At 42.0% G+C, this 19,582-nt stretch overlaps 1 protein-coding gene across 3 annotated transcripts; it reads right to left on the bottom strand.

The window, feature by feature from the left end:
- Positions 1 to 1,670: 1,670 nt before the first annotated feature.
- Positions 1,671 to 11,737, bottom strand: GZF1 (GDNF inducible zinc finger protein 1). Of its 3 annotated transcripts, none has more exons than XM_016121955.2 (6): positions 11,633 to 11,737; positions 8,071 to 9,446; positions 6,574 to 6,668; positions 5,117 to 5,284; positions 4,188 to 4,345; positions 1,671 to 3,831 (listed from the first exon to the last, which is right to left on the bottom strand). In XM_016121955.2, exons 2-6 carry the CDS (start codon positions 9,426 to 9,428, stop codon positions 3,481 to 3,483), a joined length of 2,130 nt encoding a protein of 709 aa, XP_015977441.1. In that variant the 5' UTR covers positions 9,429 to 9,446; positions 11,633 to 11,737; the 3' UTR covers positions 1,671 to 3,480. The 3 variants fall into 3 exon arrangements, with proteins under 3 accessions (XP_015977441.1, XP_015977443.1, XP_015977442.1); XM_016121957.2 differs by lacking the exon at positions 11,633 to 11,737 and adding an exon at positions 11,455 to 11,611; XM_016121956.2 differs by lacking the exon at positions 11,633 to 11,737 and adding an exon at positions 11,241 to 11,435.
- Between the last annotated feature and the right edge of the window lie 7,845 nt (positions 11,738 to 19,582).

The following is a 19,582-nucleotide window of genomic DNA, read 5'->3' as shown; positions in this document are numbered from 1 at the left end:
ACTGTTAAAATCACTATTACCGGGTGGAAATTCAGAGCACTATAATGGTTTTGCAAGCTGAGGGTTTATGAAAGAAGCCCTGGTTATACTCTGTTGACGCAGTGCACTAAGTTTGCACCATGATTCTGCAAACCTCACATTTTCATCCCTTCCTTCTGCCTTTTTAAGGAATGTTGCTTGCATCCTTCAGGCTACAGTCACTTGCAAAGTTGAGGAAGGATTGGTTCCGAGAAGACCGTTGGGTATTTGGCAGGCGGGGTAGGTTGAGAAGCAAGCCCTGAAGCCACTCAACTCTCTTGGCAGTGTGAGCATTTATTTAACTTTGCAGATGTCCGTACAGGGTTGGCATGTGCCCCTGGTGAGGGTCAACCCCAATGCCCACTGAGGCTACAAGTTCTGTGGAGGAAGAGGGTGCCATGTGTGGTAGTGCAGGCTGGCTCATCGTGTCAGAGAAGAGTATTCAGGTCTGAGAGCGCCTTCACAACTTAAAGATAATTCAAAACAAAATTTTGAAAAATGAACGGTAGACCCATCCCAACCTAGGAATTCTGGGAAGTTCTTGATCATTCAGGGTTAGTTTACCTCACAATCATCGTTTCCTAACAGAAAGAAGCCACTATGTTGACCTAAAAACTTGGTTTTGCCAGCCTTGGTTAAGAGCCCCTGTACGGATTAGCAAAGGTAAGTGGGTGGTTTCTGGGGCTTGGCCTGACCAACATGCTAGGTGGCCCTCTGACCCGTGTTTGTAGCCTTAGTCACATCTGCCCTCATCTAGATATACATATGGACAAATGGCCCTTCACATGAGTATTCTCACACCCACTGAAATAATATTGTCACTTCAGATTTCACACTGTAAAGTTTAAAGGGACAAGCACTCATTTGGTCTCAAAAAATCCGTGTGACACTGACAAGGTATAAAATTTAATAGAATTGTTATAACTCATACTCAAATTTGTTGGTTTGGATTATCATCTATAGCAAAACTCCATTTCTCTTAAAATCACTTTTATTAGTCTTTCCCCACCACATGGCCTATTGTTTTGGGGTTTTTTTGTTTTTTGTTTTCAAACTATGAAACATAGTTTTGGTACAACCAAAGACAGCGCTCTTTGGAGTTCAGGTTGAGACTATCTCCCACAAAACGATTGGAAGGCACTAAATTACCTCCTCAATCCCTTTGTTGATGCTCTAGAAGCAGTGCCAGCAACAAACGGTACTTCCTAGTCATGAATTTAGGACTGACATAGCGAGAGGGTAGCCTTGATTTCACTCTGGGAGTACCTGGATTGAGACAGGGGGAGATATCCCACAAAACCCTTCTATATAGAGTTTTCAGATTTCTGTTCTCAGGAGCAGTCTTACTTCCCAGGAAGCAGAGAAATAGATATATTAGAGAAGTCTGTGTGATGCAGACTTTAACATGACATTGAAGAAATCAGTCTACTTACACACAGCACCAGCTACACAGGTTACTTCTACATAAGCAGAGGTCCCTTACGTATCACCAGGCCTTTCACTTCTGAAGAATACATGTGCAATCCATATAGTTATATCAAAATAGAATAATCCTAGGACTGTAGACCTTGATTTTAAACTTCATTATCCATGAAATTAAGGAAATTATGCTTGTTTCAATGTAAATTAATAGAAATAAACTTAGACTTATAAAACTTTTACAAAGCAAACATTTATTAACAGATTAAACAATTTTTTGTAGAATTTCTAAAACAAATTCAAGACAAAAATTCTTCCAATAAGTAACAAAATAATCTATTTAAATTCCTTCTCATTAAGATGACTTTACTCCATGAAACAGTAAATCAGCTGTCAAGTTCATTCTCTAACCAAAAATAAAATGGCGTGACAGTCACTGTTTTTTTTTTTGTTGTTCTGTAAACATAACTATAACTGAATTTGTAGTTCAGTACTGCTGTCTTCAAGAGCAGGTGTGAAACACGTTATCAGCACACCTAAAACATCTTATAGTGGCTTTAGAATGTAACATGTTAAAAACTAAAATAAGCACTTAAAAAGAAAGTCTTCCCTCAGTTTCTGATATAATGTAGCTATGTCTTCATCTTAGAACTTATGGGTAAAGTACCTTTTCCTTAGAAAATGAAAGTGTTTTCACAGCAAGTTCAATAAATTAAGATATAGGAAAAACAACTGGTGAACAAAACAATTCAAGGTTCTTTTTAAATTAATATGTTACGGATTACATGTGAGTCAAAGCATTTCATAAGCACACAACATACAAAAGCCACTGAAACCAAGAATCAGGCTTAGCAAATACAGCAGAATTATCTTTTCATTCATTGCAAATTCATTCTGAGTAATATTTCCAGCATGAGACAGCCAAAGGTACATTTAAGACAAAAGTTACTGGTTCTTCACAATCTACTTTTAAGGCATAATCAACAACGAGTGTGCCGAGGCTTTTGGTCCCTTCCATATTCTCATATGCTCCCAAGAAAACAAATGTGCAGCAATTACCTGTTTCTAGCTCTTAATGGAGAAATGATAAAGTTTGGGTTTCGAAGTTATAGAAATTAAGTTAGAAAAACCAGGCAAAAATACTAATACTCTGTGCTCTAAGATATGTCACAATCACCTCATTGCTACTTGTGAATGACTACACAATGTTTGAAGTGTTCTTAAGCCTCTTGCTTAATTTTTCACACTTTTGCAAAAAAAAAAAAAAAAATACTATACTGTTTACTGCTAAAATCTTTGGTAGGACAGCTTTTACCTTATCAGATTTTTAGGAATGAAAACTAAATAGCCACATTTCATTTCAAAAGCTATTTTATGACAAATTTCCTAGCTGCATATGTGCTTGTGAGTAGATGTTATACTAAGCTATTATGCAAGTGTTTGTCATTCCTTTTTTAGTTGGGGGGTGGGGCAGTGGAGGGTGATGCAGTAATTCATTTCTTCAGTCCGATTCAAGGGTCCGTAGAGCAAATCTGATTTGCTTCAATTGACAGGGAAGAAACAGCTGAAAATACACAGCCCCAGTTTTATTTCAGCTCAGTAGAAAAATACCTTAAAAGTACCAGAGAAATAAACCCACATGGAAGTATAAGGCAAGCCAAGAGACCTGGGAGACCATTAATAGCAATTTCACGAGCTGGAGCAATGCTGTATACTCTACTATCAAGGTAAACAGTTGTCCAAACTTCATAAACATCAAGATAGATAATCAAGCATTAGAATGATCAATGCATAAGGCAGCCTACACTAGAATTAAGTGAGGTTATGTTAATTGCCTTGTTTTGTTGATAAAGTGTAGCTAAGGTCATGCAGATCAGGAATTTCAAGGGAAAGCTTTAAAAATGCTTTGATAAAAACGTGCACGTTACCAGAAATTTAGAAAAATCTGCAGAAGCCATTCTTGCCCATCTCTGTCTGCATTATCTTGCATACAGCTAACATATGACATAGGATGGGACCTGCTTGGCAAATGACTTGAAGTTCTTATTCCATGCTGGCCAAAGAATGAAGTTGTGTGGGCATCGAGTCTGTCTGTGGGGTCAGCTCGCTAAGCTCAGTGATGGTGGTAGCCAGCAGAGCATCCTGGGACACTATAGAATTATCCGACTTGCAGGCTGTGTCTGCGGAACTGTTCTCATGAACATTAGGTACGCTGCCTTGGACTGTGGCCAGGTTGTGAAAATGGCCATTTTCTGCAAAAGACAGCAATTTTTCTGAAAGTTTAGATGGTGCATATTCTTCATCAGGCTGTTCAGTCTTGTGTCCTTCATCATTCTTGGGTGAGCCATCTACAATAACAAGGAAAGACTTCCATGGAGTATTCTTATCATGTATCTACAAATCAAACACAAAACAAAAGTAACTGAATGCGTCTCTGAACAAACATCTGTAAATTTTCCAGTTCACAGCTACTTATTAACAATAGTCTCTCTTCAACTTAAATTTCTACTGTAGCAACTCCTTTCACTAATTGTCAATCATCTTTCTATCACCACTGTTGCTATGTTTATCAGGGATTGGTTCTTCACTTCATTCACAATGAATGTGCTCACTGCATAGAAAACCCAAAGAAATACCTGTTATTTGTCTTCTATAACCACCTTATAGAATGACAGGCATTTCTGACTGTCTAGGGTTATGCATACGTAGAGACCAGCAATTTGTCATTCTTATGCCATACTGTTGCTTACTGAGGTATGCCGCCGGAGAGTGGACTTGTCAGTAAATGTCCGTCCACATGCATTACACATGAACGGCTTCTCTCCCGTGTGGATCCGATGGTGGCGCTGGAGAGCGTTGAGCTGGGTGAACTGCTTGCCACACTGGTCACAACAATAGGGACGTTCTCCTGAGACAAGAGGAGAGAACTGGTTGATCTCTTTAGCCTGCTGTATTTATTTCTGAATACAATCTGGAATAATGCTATTTGTAAACCACTGGAAAGTGTCAGCATCCCACCATAGGGAGGTTTTTGCTGGGAATGAGTCAAGGGTCAACTGATAGGTACAAATCTACTATCTCTATACAGGTTTTCCTGATCTAAGAGTGTTCCCATGAAACCCTTCATAAGCCAAAATGGCATGAAGTGAAGAATGTCCCCACCACTTTCTGAAAAGTTCATGTTATGCTTTTTTCAGTTAGTGAAGACAGGTACTCATGTAGGTATCTCATAAAACTGAACTGGCTTAACATGAATTTTTAGAAAGCAGGAATACACTAATACTAAGAGCTCATGGCTTACACCAAAAAAAAAAAAGCCAAAATCTATACCTGCAGCTGGTATTACATCTATAGAAGTTTCACCTATTTTCCATAGTAATAGAAAATTCCAAGTATCACAACTGAATTTGCATCAATGTGTATATACGCTAATATGTATAGATAATCCCTAATGCTAATCTGAAAATGATAAAATGTTCACTCATCCATACCTATTTAGAAAGTTTCTCAGAGCCAGAAACTAGAAACTCAAAATTTTTTTTAACGCTATTAAGACATACAAAGTTTGGCTAAAGGTTTTTCTTAAAGCTAAAATCCAAATTTTCCAATAAGTCAAAAACCTTTGGGATATTTTTCTTGCCACACTGAACTCCTTTCTCTGGTGACATTCCAGCCATACCTGTATGGACTTTAATATGCTGGTAAAGTGAATTCCGCTGGGCAAAAGTCCTAAAACAAACTTCGCATTTAAAGGGTTTGGATCCAGTATGGATTCTATTGTGATGTTTTAAATACTCCTTAGAAGCAAAACTCTTGCCACATGTTTCACACATAAAAGGTCTTTCACCTACATAAAAAGATGAAACAAAAAGTTAAAAATGATACAAGCACTAGAACACACAAAGAGGGGGTCCACACGCTAAAACTCATCCATACGAACTCAAAAGTGCCTTGGTGAGTAGCATATTACATTTTTGAAAGAAGACGTTTACATTGGCTATATGTGCATAGCTATTCTAAAGTGGCAACACCTGCAATTTGGATTGGATTACAGGACAAGAAAAAAATGTTTAAATAACACCTTCATATTGTGTAGTTTGAACCTTTCAATTTCACAAATCAAGACTCATCTGATTATTTATTAGGTGTACCTCTGATTTTACAAACATCAAAATTAAAATACTAGCTTTAACAAAATCTGAATAGATTACTATTTCATCAAATGATGGATTCTAACTTACTCCTTTAGTGTGACCTGACTTCACCTACACCCCCAAGCATCCATTAGACACCAATTCTGTTCATTTTGTAATCTGGTAATTCACATCATTAAATGTGAACTTGAGGATCATATGACTACTCAGAAGCAAAAATTTAAAAGTACAAGCAAATAAGGAACTGGCTTAGCATAACTACAGTATATGAATTCTCTATACCTGTCATAAACAACAGGGTTTTCTGTTACTGTGTTGTATCAGAATAAAGCGAACTTAAATTTTCTCTCTCATATAATATCGCAACAATTTTGGAAAACATGAGAATTCTACCACCTTAATACATCACATGACAATTTATTTTCTAGCCTTCTGTGCAGGTGTTCAGTATAGTTGGGATTATCTGTAAGTTTAACTGTGCACTTTTCAAGTCAATATCCAAGAACAGGTGTTTCTCATAACATTCAGAGCCCTCATCCCAAATGGCCAAGGAGTAAGCCAAGAAGAATTTCCAGTTTACCGAATGGTTATTGTTAGACAATCACGTGTTCTTGTGTGTTGTTAGAAATAGCAAGAAGGAAAATAGAACATAGCTTTTCCCATATTCTGAATAATTTAGGACAGATTCCTGAAAATTGAATTTGAGGCTAAAGCAATAGGAACTGTTTCATACCTTTTCATACATAAAGCCCACGTGCCAGTTCCTACTCCCTAGCATGCAAGAGGCTATCACCCCAAGCACATCGGTACTGGAAGCAGTGGGCAGATTTTATTTATTCATTTCTGCTCACCTTCTAGATGGGAAAGGTAAGTCATGGCTTAACCTGCACCACTTTGGTAGATGCCAACTTCTAAATTAATAAATTGCAGTTTCCTTTCACAGCTAGGAAAGACATTGAATCACAACAGCAGCAGTATTTACCTGTGTGACACCTTTTATGATAAATCAGCATGTGGTTCTGAGTGAATCTTGCACCACATTCATCACAGACAAAAGGTTTTTCCCCTGTATGAATTCTGAAAGTACAACATTCAGATGATAACTTAGGATGTATTTCAAACCTCACTTTGCAATACAATTTCCACTCTAGGCTGCAAAGATAATTTATTCCATGAGACTTAATGAGAATGACTGGAGTGAAAGGTGAAGAGGCACATAATCTCCATCCTCAAATCTGTGTCTGTACAAGGCCAACAGACTATTAGATTTCCCCATTTAGACTCAATGTCCACCCACACTTGCCACAGGGTTTATGCTGTATGGCCTGTGCAGCCAGAGACCACACTTACATATTTTTTAAAACACTAAACAGCACTGTGTAATATCTGTAAAGTTTCCTTATTCAGACTGATCAACCACAAACACCTTAGGAACTATTACTGATGAAAAGCCACATGAAGAAATATTTTACTGTCATTTCCTAATACGTATGACATAACCAGTCTAGAAAGAACTGCTCTCAAAATGCTGAAGAAACCTGGTTTCTGAAAATGCATAAAAGGCATAAGCATTTTAATTTCACAACTAGTATGAAGTAGCTACCAACAGTGATTTACTAAGCACTTTCTAAGCCAAGTTTTCAAACTTGTTATATAGGGTAAAAAGATGAATATCAAGCTACCACCCCAAAGACTGGTCCAAGTTTGAGTGCAGATCTAGAATAGGGTAGAAAACTGTCTGGATTTGAAGCATAAATACTGAGCACTATAAGGAAACATTTAAAAACAATGTCACCCACCTACTTAAAACAGTGTCCATGCTAATGCTAGAGTATAGACTAACCAATGACACAGTTTCCAAGCCCAGAAAATGAAAAGATGACCAGAGAAGTGTCCTAAAGCCCTAAATGACATCTCATTGAGGTCTTTAATGATTCTGTGGGATTTAGAGGGTAATGGGCCCAGGAGCTAAACAAAGTCAGAAAAGGAAAAATAAAGGTAATAAGCTTCAGGTGTGGCAGGAAGTGTATGCACCAAAGGCTTCTCTGGTAGTAGGAGAGACCTGACCTGTAGTCCACCTCAGATAAGACCTGTGGGACCTGGCATGTTCAGCAGCCCTCTACCGCCCTGGTTCTGTATCCAGGCTTGGGTGCTGCAACTGTGGACAGCAGGAGCTAGGAGGTCTTCATTGGATTGAGGCCTGTAGCAACACTAAAGGATTTCTGTAGTATAGAACAAGACCATCTCATAGCATCTCTACCCGGAAAGAATTCAAGATGTCTCAAAATAGGTCCCCAACTTTTAGAACAAGTTATGAAGTGAAATATCTAGAGATGTAGCTATACTAATCCAAATCCTAGAACTACCTCAATTTCTGACATGCATTTCAAGAAAATTAATAAGCCACATCCTTGAAAAAATATTTTCAGAAGGTCTCTGCTGTTTCCCACACCAGTAAGCTGGAGACAAGTACACATACCTCATATGGGTCTTCAGTGCCGAGGGTTGTGAGAACTTGGCTTCACACTCGGTGCAGCCGTAGGGCTTATGGCCTGTGTGTGTCCGCTCGTGGAGCCGCAGGGCTGTCTTGGAGCTCAGACCCTTGCCACATTGCTGGCACTGGTGCCGCTCACCACCCCCTTCATGGACCTGCACCACATGCCGCTTGACATCCTTCTTCCTCTTGAACTTCTTCCCACAAAGCTCACATGGGAAGTGGCGCTCGCTACTGTGCACGTGGCGCTGGTGGCTCTTTAAGTTGCAACGGTTAGCGAAGGTCTGTCCGCAGGTGTCACAGCGGTGAACCACCTCAGTGGCCACTCCGTGGTGGTGCCTGATGTGCTTCAGGAAGCTCTTCTCATACAGAAAGGCCTTTTCACAGGTAGTGCACTTAAAGTTGCTCTTCCTCTTCTCCCCCTCCTCATCCTCTTCATCCTCGTCCTCGCCCAGCCCTGACTTCTGCAGCACCTCCTCCACCTCCACCTCAGCACTGCAATCCTCATTTTTTGTCACTGGCTCCATCTCTGTTCCCACAGTGCCCCGGCTGGGATCCTGGAGACACCTGTAGTCCCCCGCATCATCCTCAGCACTTTTCTGCTGCTCTCGGAGTCTTCTTGTGTATTTCTTTTTAGGAATTTCCACAAATACCTTTCTGCCAGCCAGTCTTCCACTAGCTCTTCTGATTTTAGGGTAGGGAGCCTTCACTACATCTTTCTTTTTGTCTGATTTCTCCTTGGACTTCCTTGAGGGCATACCTGGCAATGTGCCATTGCTGATTCTCCGCACTGGGGGATCTGAGGAGCCCCTAAGGCCATTGGTGAGAGGACAGTCCACAGCTGTACTTGCCCTAGCATCAGGAGCAACCCCTACTGGAGAATCATTGCTCCCTTCTGCCTCCTGAGATTCAGAGAAATTTTGCAACTCCAAAAGTACTGACTCTAACATCTGTTTCTTTAATTGAAAACAAGTTTCCGATAAGTCCAAACATTTTAGCTTTTCAGCCATTTCCAGCATTCGCTGCACCCGATCTTCTTCCACCTGTACCTTTGCAGTGTAGACAAACTCAAGAAATGAAGCAAAGTCAACAACTTGCACTTCATTTAAGTAGACATTAGTCCTAGTACCATCCATAGTCTTCTCATTAAGGAACATTTCCTTAAAAAACTTGCTGGTGGCTGCCAGCACTGCCTTATGGGCCATAAATTCTTCACGGACACCCTGGTATTCCACACTGACAGTCACATCACACAAGTGACCCAGAAGGCGCAGTTGATGCATTTCATGCAAAAGGTTAACTGGTGAGGATTTAGATTCCAGCAGAACTGCACCACTTTCCATGTTTCTTCTTTCCAGAAGCTTTGAAAACAAAAAGAATTATTTTGTGCATGAGCAACTAATAAAGTAAAAGACTTAAAAAGTATGAGGATTACTGATTAACAACCTAAACCTAACTTTTCTTACATAAAGATTCAAATCACATGTCACTTATTAGCAGTTTTCTGAAGTCTTGATGTACATTAATTAGAAAATATTTGCATGAAAAATAGCCTTGCTAAGATTTTCCCCAAGGATAAACATAAATGATTAAAATTATGATTAATGAAATACATTAAAGCAGTAATTTATTTATCTAGGTCATTTTCTAATTTGCTTATAGATATAGACCCAAACTATAATAATTTATGGCTGTAACGTCTAGTTTTTGATCCAGAAACAAAATAATTAAAACACATGGCCACCACTATCTGGAAGCAAACCTTAGAGAATCATGTCTGCCTTTGAAAACCAAATAATAAGTAACTACTTACCATAGAAAAAACTTCATGGAAAAGTAGTTTAAAATACATGGCCATTTCCAAACCCCTAAATACCTCATAATTTGAATTACTGTTAATCTATTGAAGTAATGCAAGTTCTACAGCTTTTAAAACCTGTGTTACCTTGAGCAAGTAACTTCTTTGAACCTTAGTTTTGCTCCTTTGTAGAAGGCTGGAAGGCTGTTGTGAGGCTTCAGTGACTATAAACATAATAAAGGCTTACAGCCATACCTGAGACTTGTTAGCTAATTGTTATCAGCTTCTCATGCAACTGGGTGCTGTTATTAACTCATTTCACAGATGAGAAAGGAACAAACAAGGTAACTGTAAGTGGTTGAGCTAGGACTTGAACCTGGGCATGATGGGGCTCTGGACTTACACTGAAAATGCTCAGCACACCTCTTACCTCAGCCTTGCCAAAGGCAAAGAGCTGCTTTTACTCCCTAAATCTGTCCATAGCTGGTGGCCACTGCAGATTTCACCCTCACCCCACCTTAAGTTCTCCTCTCCTTGTTTTCCATGGTACCCCATACCATCTTGGGTCATTTCTTCTACTTTGCTGGCTCTCCTCTCACCTCAGACTCCCTGAATATGTGCTTTCTCCTAAGATTCGACACAGAGCTTCTACTCTTGAAATCTCCCTTCCTCTTCCTAAATCTCCACTCATCCATCCAAAGTGCCCACCTTCCTTACAACATCCGTTACCCAGATCTTAGATGTCACCTCAGACTCAACTGTCTAGAGAACTTTCTTCATCTTCCTTGAAAACCAGTCTCACTTCTTCTCATTTCTCCAGTCCTCATCCAGGATACCTGAGGCTACAACTGGCTCTCCACAACCACCCCACCCCCAACATGAGAAACGACGGCCTTTTGAGAATTAACTTTAAAAACGACATCTACAAGGCCTGTGCAGTGTCACCTAAAGGAGACTCCACAGTAAACTGAAAATATTGACCAAACGTAAGTCAAGGCTATGGGGGTGTGAAGGAGCACCGGAATACTGGTCCAAGAACTGCTACTGATTCCAGCCTCAGCCTTGGGAGAAATGGCTGAGGATGGCTCTTAGCCCGATTCCATACTCAAGCGGCCTTGCACTTCCCCAAGCTTCGGCTGACCCGGCCCTTGGGCAGGCGTTCGAACTTACAGGGCGGCCTGATAGTGACTTTTGAGTCAATAAAGTGGTTTCTGAACACGATTTCCCATTTTTCCGAGCACGGTAGGGGAAGGAGTGATCGCGGCAACTGGAATATTCCGGCCTGGGTGACAGTGGCATCTCTCACTGTAAATGGCTAGCACCTTGGCAGGACCTCGGTCCCCGATCATCGCCCTACCTTCAGCCTCTCTCCGTCGTCTCTCCACAGTGGGGAGGGTGCGGCGCTTCTGCCGAGTCTGAGCCTAAGTATGCATCGCGCCCGACGGCAACAGCCCCCGCCCCTGAACCCCCAATGCGAGCTCACCGCCCGGGGACAACAGGCCTCGGCCCTTCTAACCCACACAATCACCAAGGACACACGGTCCCCGCTGCAGGCGGAACCGGGTACCTGCCTTGCCGCGAGGATCCACGGCGCCCACGTGATCGGGCCTGGCTCTCCGGCCTGGCCGCGCCCGAACCCCGGCTCCCGCACCACTGAGGCCAGTCGCGCTTCCGGGACGGGCCTGTGCGGACAGCCGGGAGGCAGCGCCCGGGGAAAGCGGCCGGGCCGTGAGCCGAACACTCACTCACCTCCCAGCCGCAGCCGCCGCCGCTGCCGCCGAGCGTCCGCTGGACCAGGGCCGTGGGGTTGGCCGGCCCGCTGGGCGAGGCGCGGCACCAGCGCGGGCACTGACGATTGGCCGCCTGCGCCCCGCCCCGCCCCCATCTGGCCCCGCCCCCTAGCTGGGGTGCGGAAGGAACTACGCGCGCACGTCCGGCTGCGGAGACCGTTCAGCCAGAGTTACGTGGTCTCACGTAAACAGGGTCCACGCGTCTGGTCGGCGGTGCAAGATTGCGTCACGGGCCGCGAGCCACAGTATGCGCATGCGCAGGAGGCTGCGACGGCCGCACTGCGACGATCCGTGGCGCGGCTCAAGTGGGGCTAGCAGCCTCAGAAGGTCACGTGAGCGGAGGCGCTCGTGAACACGTTCGCGTCTATCGCAGCTGCTCTCCTTCGGCGCCGGCGACCTGCGCGCTGCACACGTTTTAAGCCGGGGTCCACCACTAGAGGTGCGGTTGGTCTGCGTTGCAGGTCGCTGCCTCCGTATCGGTGTTACTGGAAATCCAATTGCTGTAACGGTAACACCTGGGCAAGGTACTGGGAAGAGATTAGAGCCCCGGGGACGTCCTCTGGCTGGAGGGCGGCGAACGAAGAGTTTCCACGTGCTACAGGACGCTAGCCGGCCAGATCCGGTGTTCGGGCAGATGCCTACCTGGCAGTAGGCATCCTCTTACCTTCCATTGCATGGTGATTGTTTCGGGAATTCCCAGCCATGCAAATGGCTTAATGGGTCATTATGGAACTTTTCCCCTAGAGACCCATCAGCTCCTCAGTGGAAAACATCTTATGTCCTAGGAGTCTTTGAATTCTTCTGCTAATAACCATGCCGCTTCCACCTATCCTTATGCAGCTCTAGTCAAAACCCCGCTTTATGAGACTCTGCTGGAATCAAACTATTAAGTTAATTCTGACCTTGGCGCCCCACCCCCAACCATTGCTAAAGCTTTGCCAAGTCATGTTCTCTCTTACTGTTGCTAGCCTTGCACTTAGCTTTATTTTATCTACGGGTTGTGTTGGTAATGGTTGGGAGTGTTAAGGCAAACATTAAAACTAAGAGGCTTAATGCTCCTGTTGAAAATAAGGAAAGACATTTTCCTCTTTTTTTTCTTTGAGCGTGTACTTTAGAAAAATGGTCATTATAAATACAATCGTGCTGAATAATGAAGGTTGAATGGACCATACATAGGACAGTGGTATACCATGTAGCCTAGATGTGTAGCAGACTCTACCATCTAAGTTTGTATGAGTTCACTCTATGATGTTAGAAGAACCTCAAAAAAAAAAAAATGATGGAAATTGCGTAACTAGCATTTTGCAGACTATATCCTGGTGGGTAACTGGTGTATGACTGTAGTTTATCCTTCCTGAAAGGAATTAGAGAGGGTATGATTAAATAATATCCTAATAGTTCCATTTCCCTGGTTTGCATGAATCCAAAAGTGAACACTGAGAAGTGTGGTTTGTAAGATACTGAGGTGGGGGGGTCAATGGCAGCTCCTTGGAAAAGCCCAAAGGACCCAGCCCTTACCTGCTTAACTACATTACCTCCATCTCTCACACCCTCACTCTCCTAGCCACACGGGCCTTGGCACAAGTCTGGCAATGACTATGAGCCCCTCAACACATGCCATTTGCACATAATGTTCTGTCTTCTCTCTTCCCCCAGCTTATTCCTACACAGCACCTCAGTTCCCATGCTATTGTCTCCTCCTGGAAAAAGTGAACCCCAGCTCCCTGACCAGGACAGACAGAGCTCAATAGCATAAGCTCACAGATATTTTCAGTTTTGCCTTCAATAACTGCATGACTTCCATGTAACTAGAAGCGTTTAGGAAATAGGTGACAAGAGCTCTAAGCACTAAAGATGAAAGAGTTGGGAAAAGGTCATTTGCCTTTTAAAAATTGTTTAAAAACTACAGACAGTTCCTTAAAGATTTTTTTAAATCTGGCAATATTTATGGACTGAATCTTTTTTATTGTGATAAAATATAAATAACAAAACTTACTAGTTTAACTTTTTAAGTGTATAATTCAGTGGCATTAAGTACATACACTGTTCTACAACCTTCACCACTATCCATCTCCATAACTTTTTCATTCTAAACAGAAACTCTACCCATTAAACAATAACTTTCATTCCCTGTTCCACTCAGCCCCTGGCAGCCACCATTATATTTTCTGTATCTATGAATCTGACTACTCTGGATACCTTACATAAGTGGAATTACACAAACTCTGGCCTTTTGTGTCTAACTTACTTCACTTAGCATGCTTTCAGGGTTCATTCATGGTTCATTAAATAACAGAATTTATTCTTTTTTAAGTCTGATATTCCATTGTATGTGTATACCACATCTTGTTTATTAATTTATCTATTGAACATTTGAGTTGTTTCATCTTTTTGCTATTGATCCTGCTGTGAATACTGGTGTACAAGTATCTGAGTCCCTGCTCTCACTTCTTTTGAGTATATATCTAGAAGTAGAATTGCTGGATCATACAGCAATTTTATGCTTAACATTTTGAGGAACCACCAAAATTTCTACAGTGGCTGCACCATATTACATTCCTATTGCACAAGGGTTCCAATTTCTCCACATCCTCGCCAGTACTGAGTAATATTTAAGCAAGGGATTTTTTACAAATACACAGTGTCTTCAGCATATTTATCCAAACTCTCCGTAGTTTCAAAAAGTCCTTAGTCTTCAGGATTTGAGCCCAAATAAAATGTCTCTAAGAAAAGCCTATATGACAGTTTATAGGAAGTGGGAAACATACGAACAAATGATACCTTATTTAGGAAATAGTTCAGATTCCATTAAAACTTAAAAATACACATATCCTCCCATTGTGAGCATTGAAGTTGGATAAATTTAGTCCAGCCGCAAATGCTTTTAAATCAATTTTGCTTTAATACAGAATGTCAAAATAGCTGATGTACCAGATTTTATAGAACAACTTCATATAAAATTTTTTTGCAACACTGCTGCAATCTTTTTCAGTATCAAGAATTGTATCTAAATGTTTAAAAGAGCATATAAAGTATTTAGAATGTGTTAGAAGTATAATTAGACATAAAAGCAAGATAAATGGAAAAAAGCCATACTTCTGTGGACCAAGGTACTATTCAGTGTTAAAAGGACTTTTTTAGTTTAGTGTCATAATAGCTTTAGTGCCTGACCAAGTGAAGAAACCAGATGTGATTATTATATATTTTATATTCAGTTTCCTTTAGAAATATTACATGCTCAGGTTCCAAGGTAGAAATTACATCAAGCATATTCAGAGAACCTTTGGAAATCAATAAGGAAAAAAAAAAACACCAAAGCCAATACAAAACTAGCAAAGAATACAAACAGACAATTCATGTAAGAGTACACGTGACAGAGAAAATAGAATACATATCTCACAGATAGTTTATGTTTGGTTCCAGACCACTGAAATCAAGTATTGTAATAAAGCAAATCACAATATTTGCCGGTAGAGGGTGTTGCCTTCAATTTATAAAAAGCACATGAAGCCCAATAAAATGAAAAAGCACATGAAGCACAATAAAAGGTGTGCCTGTACTATTAAAACTAGTAAACCTAAAGCTAAACATAATGTTTGATGCAGCAGAAGTTTGCGTGGGAAATGCTAGCTAACGGTCAGTTTAGGGAGAAAGTTTATATATGAATTCAATATATATATGAAACTATCTTTAAGCCATACCGAAAATGTAAGTGGGCATGAATGATTTTCCGGTAAGGCCATTCACTGCAGTGTACTTAATACTAGTGAAAATTTGGAAACAACCTACTCATCCACAAGGAGATCAATTGATTATACATCCATGCACTGATTTATTATGTGGTCACTAACATAACGTTTAAAAAATGTTCAGTGTAACTTGAAACAATCATTTCACAATGTTTATCAAATTACACATTTTAAAGATACCATTTTGTCAATTTCACTAAACCTGGAAAAAATGTTTCATGATTTGGGGAACTTCTCACCATATTATAATGAGTAATGCAGGCTACACTATTTTACATAGGGAATGATCTAATTTAAAAACAAATCTATAGAAGTGGACTGGAAGGAACTATTCCAAATTCTAAAGTGCACTAAGGCGAGTGCAAAAGAAACCTTTCCAGCTCCGCTGCCCCGCCGGCCTGCACCCGCCCCGCCCACTGCGACCCCATCCCACCGCTCTTTCTGCTCTGCCACCATTGGGCCAGCAGGCTGGGCCACTCCCCTCATGGGCTCGCGAGACCATCGCAAATAGGGCCGTTGAAGGCGGCTCAGACTACGCGGCACTCGCTGCCTATCGGCTGTCGGGCAACATTCCAAGTGGTTACACTGCAGAGTGATGAGGTAGCAGTCATCCGTGAGACCCCAAGTAAAGTTAGGAGCCTGCAGGCGCGGGCGGGAAAAGCTTCGGCCTCATGACCTTGAGTTTATGGCCGGCGGTTCTAGGGTTCTGGACCAGTTTTCTCCCCCGGAGAGCTGCCCTCAGTCACAGATGTTTCCTGTTGGCCAAGCAGCACCACCGTCTGCCACTGTTAGGCGGAGACGCAGGGAGCCGGTGGGCGCGGTGCCGTGGGTACACAGGGCCACCACGGGCACGACATCTGGGTAGTGCGTGGCTTCCGTGCATCCTCGAGGGGAGAACATACTTTCTGGGGGGCCAAGGTCGTGGTCACCTGTATCCCTGGCGTAGTGTTCACTCTAAAATGGCAGAGGGACGTCGCCTCCTAGTCGGTAATTTTCCTAATGTGCAGATTCCAAGACTAAAATGCTACACATTAAGTTTTAGCCCAGTAGATCAAATTAAGTGTATTTATGGAAGTTTGAGGGGAGGGGGGTCAATCAAGATCTTGTTTGCGTTTTAGCACGTTTTCATGTGCGTTAAATTTGGGCAGAACTTTATTTTTCAAGAGGTTAGTTGTGATTTTTAAATATTTAGAATGTATATATATATATTTGAGAGACCTCTAGTGTTTCAATGAAATATCTTTGGAGACTTGCTCAGGTTAGGCTCCGGTTGCTCTATTTTATGGGAAGAAGGGAGACCACTCCTTGCATATATCCACAACTTGAATGCCCTTCACTTCTGGCTGTGAAAATGCACTCCTTAATTTTTTTATTTATTATTATTATATCACAATTTCACGGGTCAGGAATTTGGACAGGGCTCAGCTAGATGATCCTGTTGCTCCTTATATATTGATTAAAGCCACTCAGTAGTCCTCAGGTGAAAGTGTTGCACTGGAATGTCTAAGATGCGTCACTCATACATCTAGTACCCCCAGCTGACTTACCCCAGAGTGCTCTTAGAGGCCTAGAGAGAATCTGCAAGGCTGAGCTCAGCTGGGTCTGTCCACCACAGCTCTTACAGGTGACCTCTCCAGTGTGAGCTTTCTGGATAAGCTTTCTGGTTGACAGCCCCAGCAAAGCCAGCCCACACTCAGGAAGAGAGAGTTAGATTCCATTTTCAATGAAGGGACTAACAAAGATTTTCAAGCCATATTTCATCTACTGTACCATCTTTCAGTCTTGAGCTGAGGCCCCTCACTTTTCCCTTGCAAATGAGCTGTTACTTTGTAACTCCTTTCTAGATTCTTGATAACCTTGGCTTTTCCAGAGAGGCTGTGCACTCTCCCAGGGAGGGAGGAGAGGGAGGCCTTGGCCAGATGCTACAGGCAGAGGCTGTATCCAGCAGATGTTGTCCTTGGCTTCCCCATCCTCTATATCACTGATTAATCCTCTTTATCCACTTGATTGATTCCCTCTAATATATTCATCTCAGATAATGTGTTTTCCCTTTCTGACTCATTCCCTTTTTAAATTTCCATTTCCATTTTTAAGTTTGTTATCTCTTTGTTAAAGTTCTCACTGAGTTCAGCTATATATTACCTCAATTTCATTGAGCATCTTTATAGACAGTCTTTTAGAACTCTGCATCTGTTAGATTACTTGACTCCATTATTCCTAGATCTCTGTTCTGTTCTCTCACATGGTTTCTATTTCTTTGTCTTCCCATTTTGGCTGCCTTTCTCTGTCTGTTTTTACGTACTAAGCAAAGCTCCTAAGTCTTCCCGTCTTATTAGCATGGCTTTTAGTAGGCATCCAGTGGCACAGTCCTGAGAGGGGTTCAGCTGCAGGACAAATTTAGCCCCAGCCTGTGACCCTCAAGGGCCACCTGTTAAGATTCAGCAAGTAATCCATAGACGTTCTTATAGTTGCCTCAAGAAGCCGTGCCAGAAACCGAAATCAGCTGCCACCAGTGTGAGTCTTGGCGCTGCTCAGTAGGTGGCACAGGACTTGCCAAAGACACAACTGGATGTGGCTCGGGTAGGGCCTGAGTTGAGGGAGATGGAGTTTCAGGGAATCCTTTGGGCAGAGAGACAGCTGTTATCCAGTTTAGTGACATCTCAGCTATGGCGGCACTGTGTCCGCACACTGGGAGGTGAGGAGGGCTCCTCAGAGGAATAATGCACTTCTGCCTGGGAGAAAACCTCACCTCTGGCCCTCGCTCCTACAACTCAGTGTCCCCCTATAAGCTTCTGGTGCCTGGGCAGCCAACCAGGCACTGGTACTCAGAGTGAGCAGGTCTGTCACCACAGAAGTCCAGTTGTGGACACGGCCCCTTTAAGATATGTCTGTATCTGCTGGCTGCTGCTGCCATAGCCTCTGTCCCACTCAGCCGTTCCAGACTGGGCAGCCTCATATTTTCGCCCTATCCTACCTTCTACCCATTGCAGGGTGATTTCTGATTTCTCTCCCTAGACCCTCAGGCAACTTTGTTTGCTGTTTGCTCCATGTTTCTGTCTCAACTTTGATGTAGTCACTAGAGCGAAGCTTCTATCATCTGTGCCATTTTGCCCAGTCTCCCTCCTTAATTCTTGAATAATTTAAAAAGCAAGACATGCACACTGTATACAAAATGAAGAATCTGAGTGGACATACAGTATCAAATGCCTTATCCCCACATTAAAACCCTAAAATCCAATCCATAAGTTTGGCCATTATTAAGTTTCTGCCAGTTTTTCCAGAAAGTCCAAGCATACAGAGCAAGCCCATAATATATGAAATCATATCCCTCCCTTTTTAAAAAAACACAAATCAATTTCCTCATCTGTAAAGTGTGGTTGAAAGTGTGCAGAATACCTCGAACAGTTCTTGGAATGTTGTTCTTACTGCCTGTGACAACTCTTGTTAGTATTCTAAAAAGAGTTTGAATTTTGCTTTTCTGACTACCAATAAATCTTAAAGATTGTTTTATATCTCTCATATCATGGTCAGGTCTCCTTCTTGTTTTCAAAGCCATATAATAATCCATCCTATGGAAATAGTATAACCTGTTTAATCTCATATTGGTGGGAATTTAGGATGCTTTCACTATTATTACAAAGACTGCCATACAAATTATCTTGTATAAAGATGGGTGTGTATGGGCAATTCCATTTGTAAAATACATATGCATAGGAATGGAACTATAGGGATATGTGTGAGAGTTTTAAATGTCACTTGCCCTCAGAAGAGCTTGCACCAATCAACACCCCCAGCTGAGCAGGAATGCTCCTTTTTGTAGACCCTGGCCAACATAGGGTACAGCAAAATGTTTTGGTCCATTATTACTATGATGAATGAAAAGTGATGATACATATCAGTTGGACAACTTTGACTGCAAGTTGCAGAAAGACCCCTCAAATTGTCTTAACAGGTTAAAAGAGATTGACTCCCAAAAGACCTAGAGCTGAAGCACATGGGCTTTGGGGTTGGATTAGTCCCACAGTGGATAAAAGCTATCGATAACCCAATTTCTTTTTACTGTGCCTTCACTTCTCTTTGCTGGGCCCAGGTCCCTGAACCTACCACACTTGCAAGGACAATAGAATTACTCTGCCTGAGACCCATTAGGAGGTCTACTC

The sequence above is a fragment of the Rousettus aegyptiacus genome, unplaced genomic scaffold (genome assembly GCF_014176215.1).
Source record: "Rousettus aegyptiacus isolate mRouAeg1 unplaced genomic scaffold, mRouAeg1.p scaffold_m13_p_12, whole genome shotgun sequence".
Lineage (NCBI taxonomy): Eukaryota > Metazoa > Chordata > Mammalia > Chiroptera > Pteropodidae > Rousettus > Rousettus aegyptiacus.
Note: the sequence above shows the minus strand (reverse complement) of the source record. Positions and strands in the feature narration are given on the sequence as shown.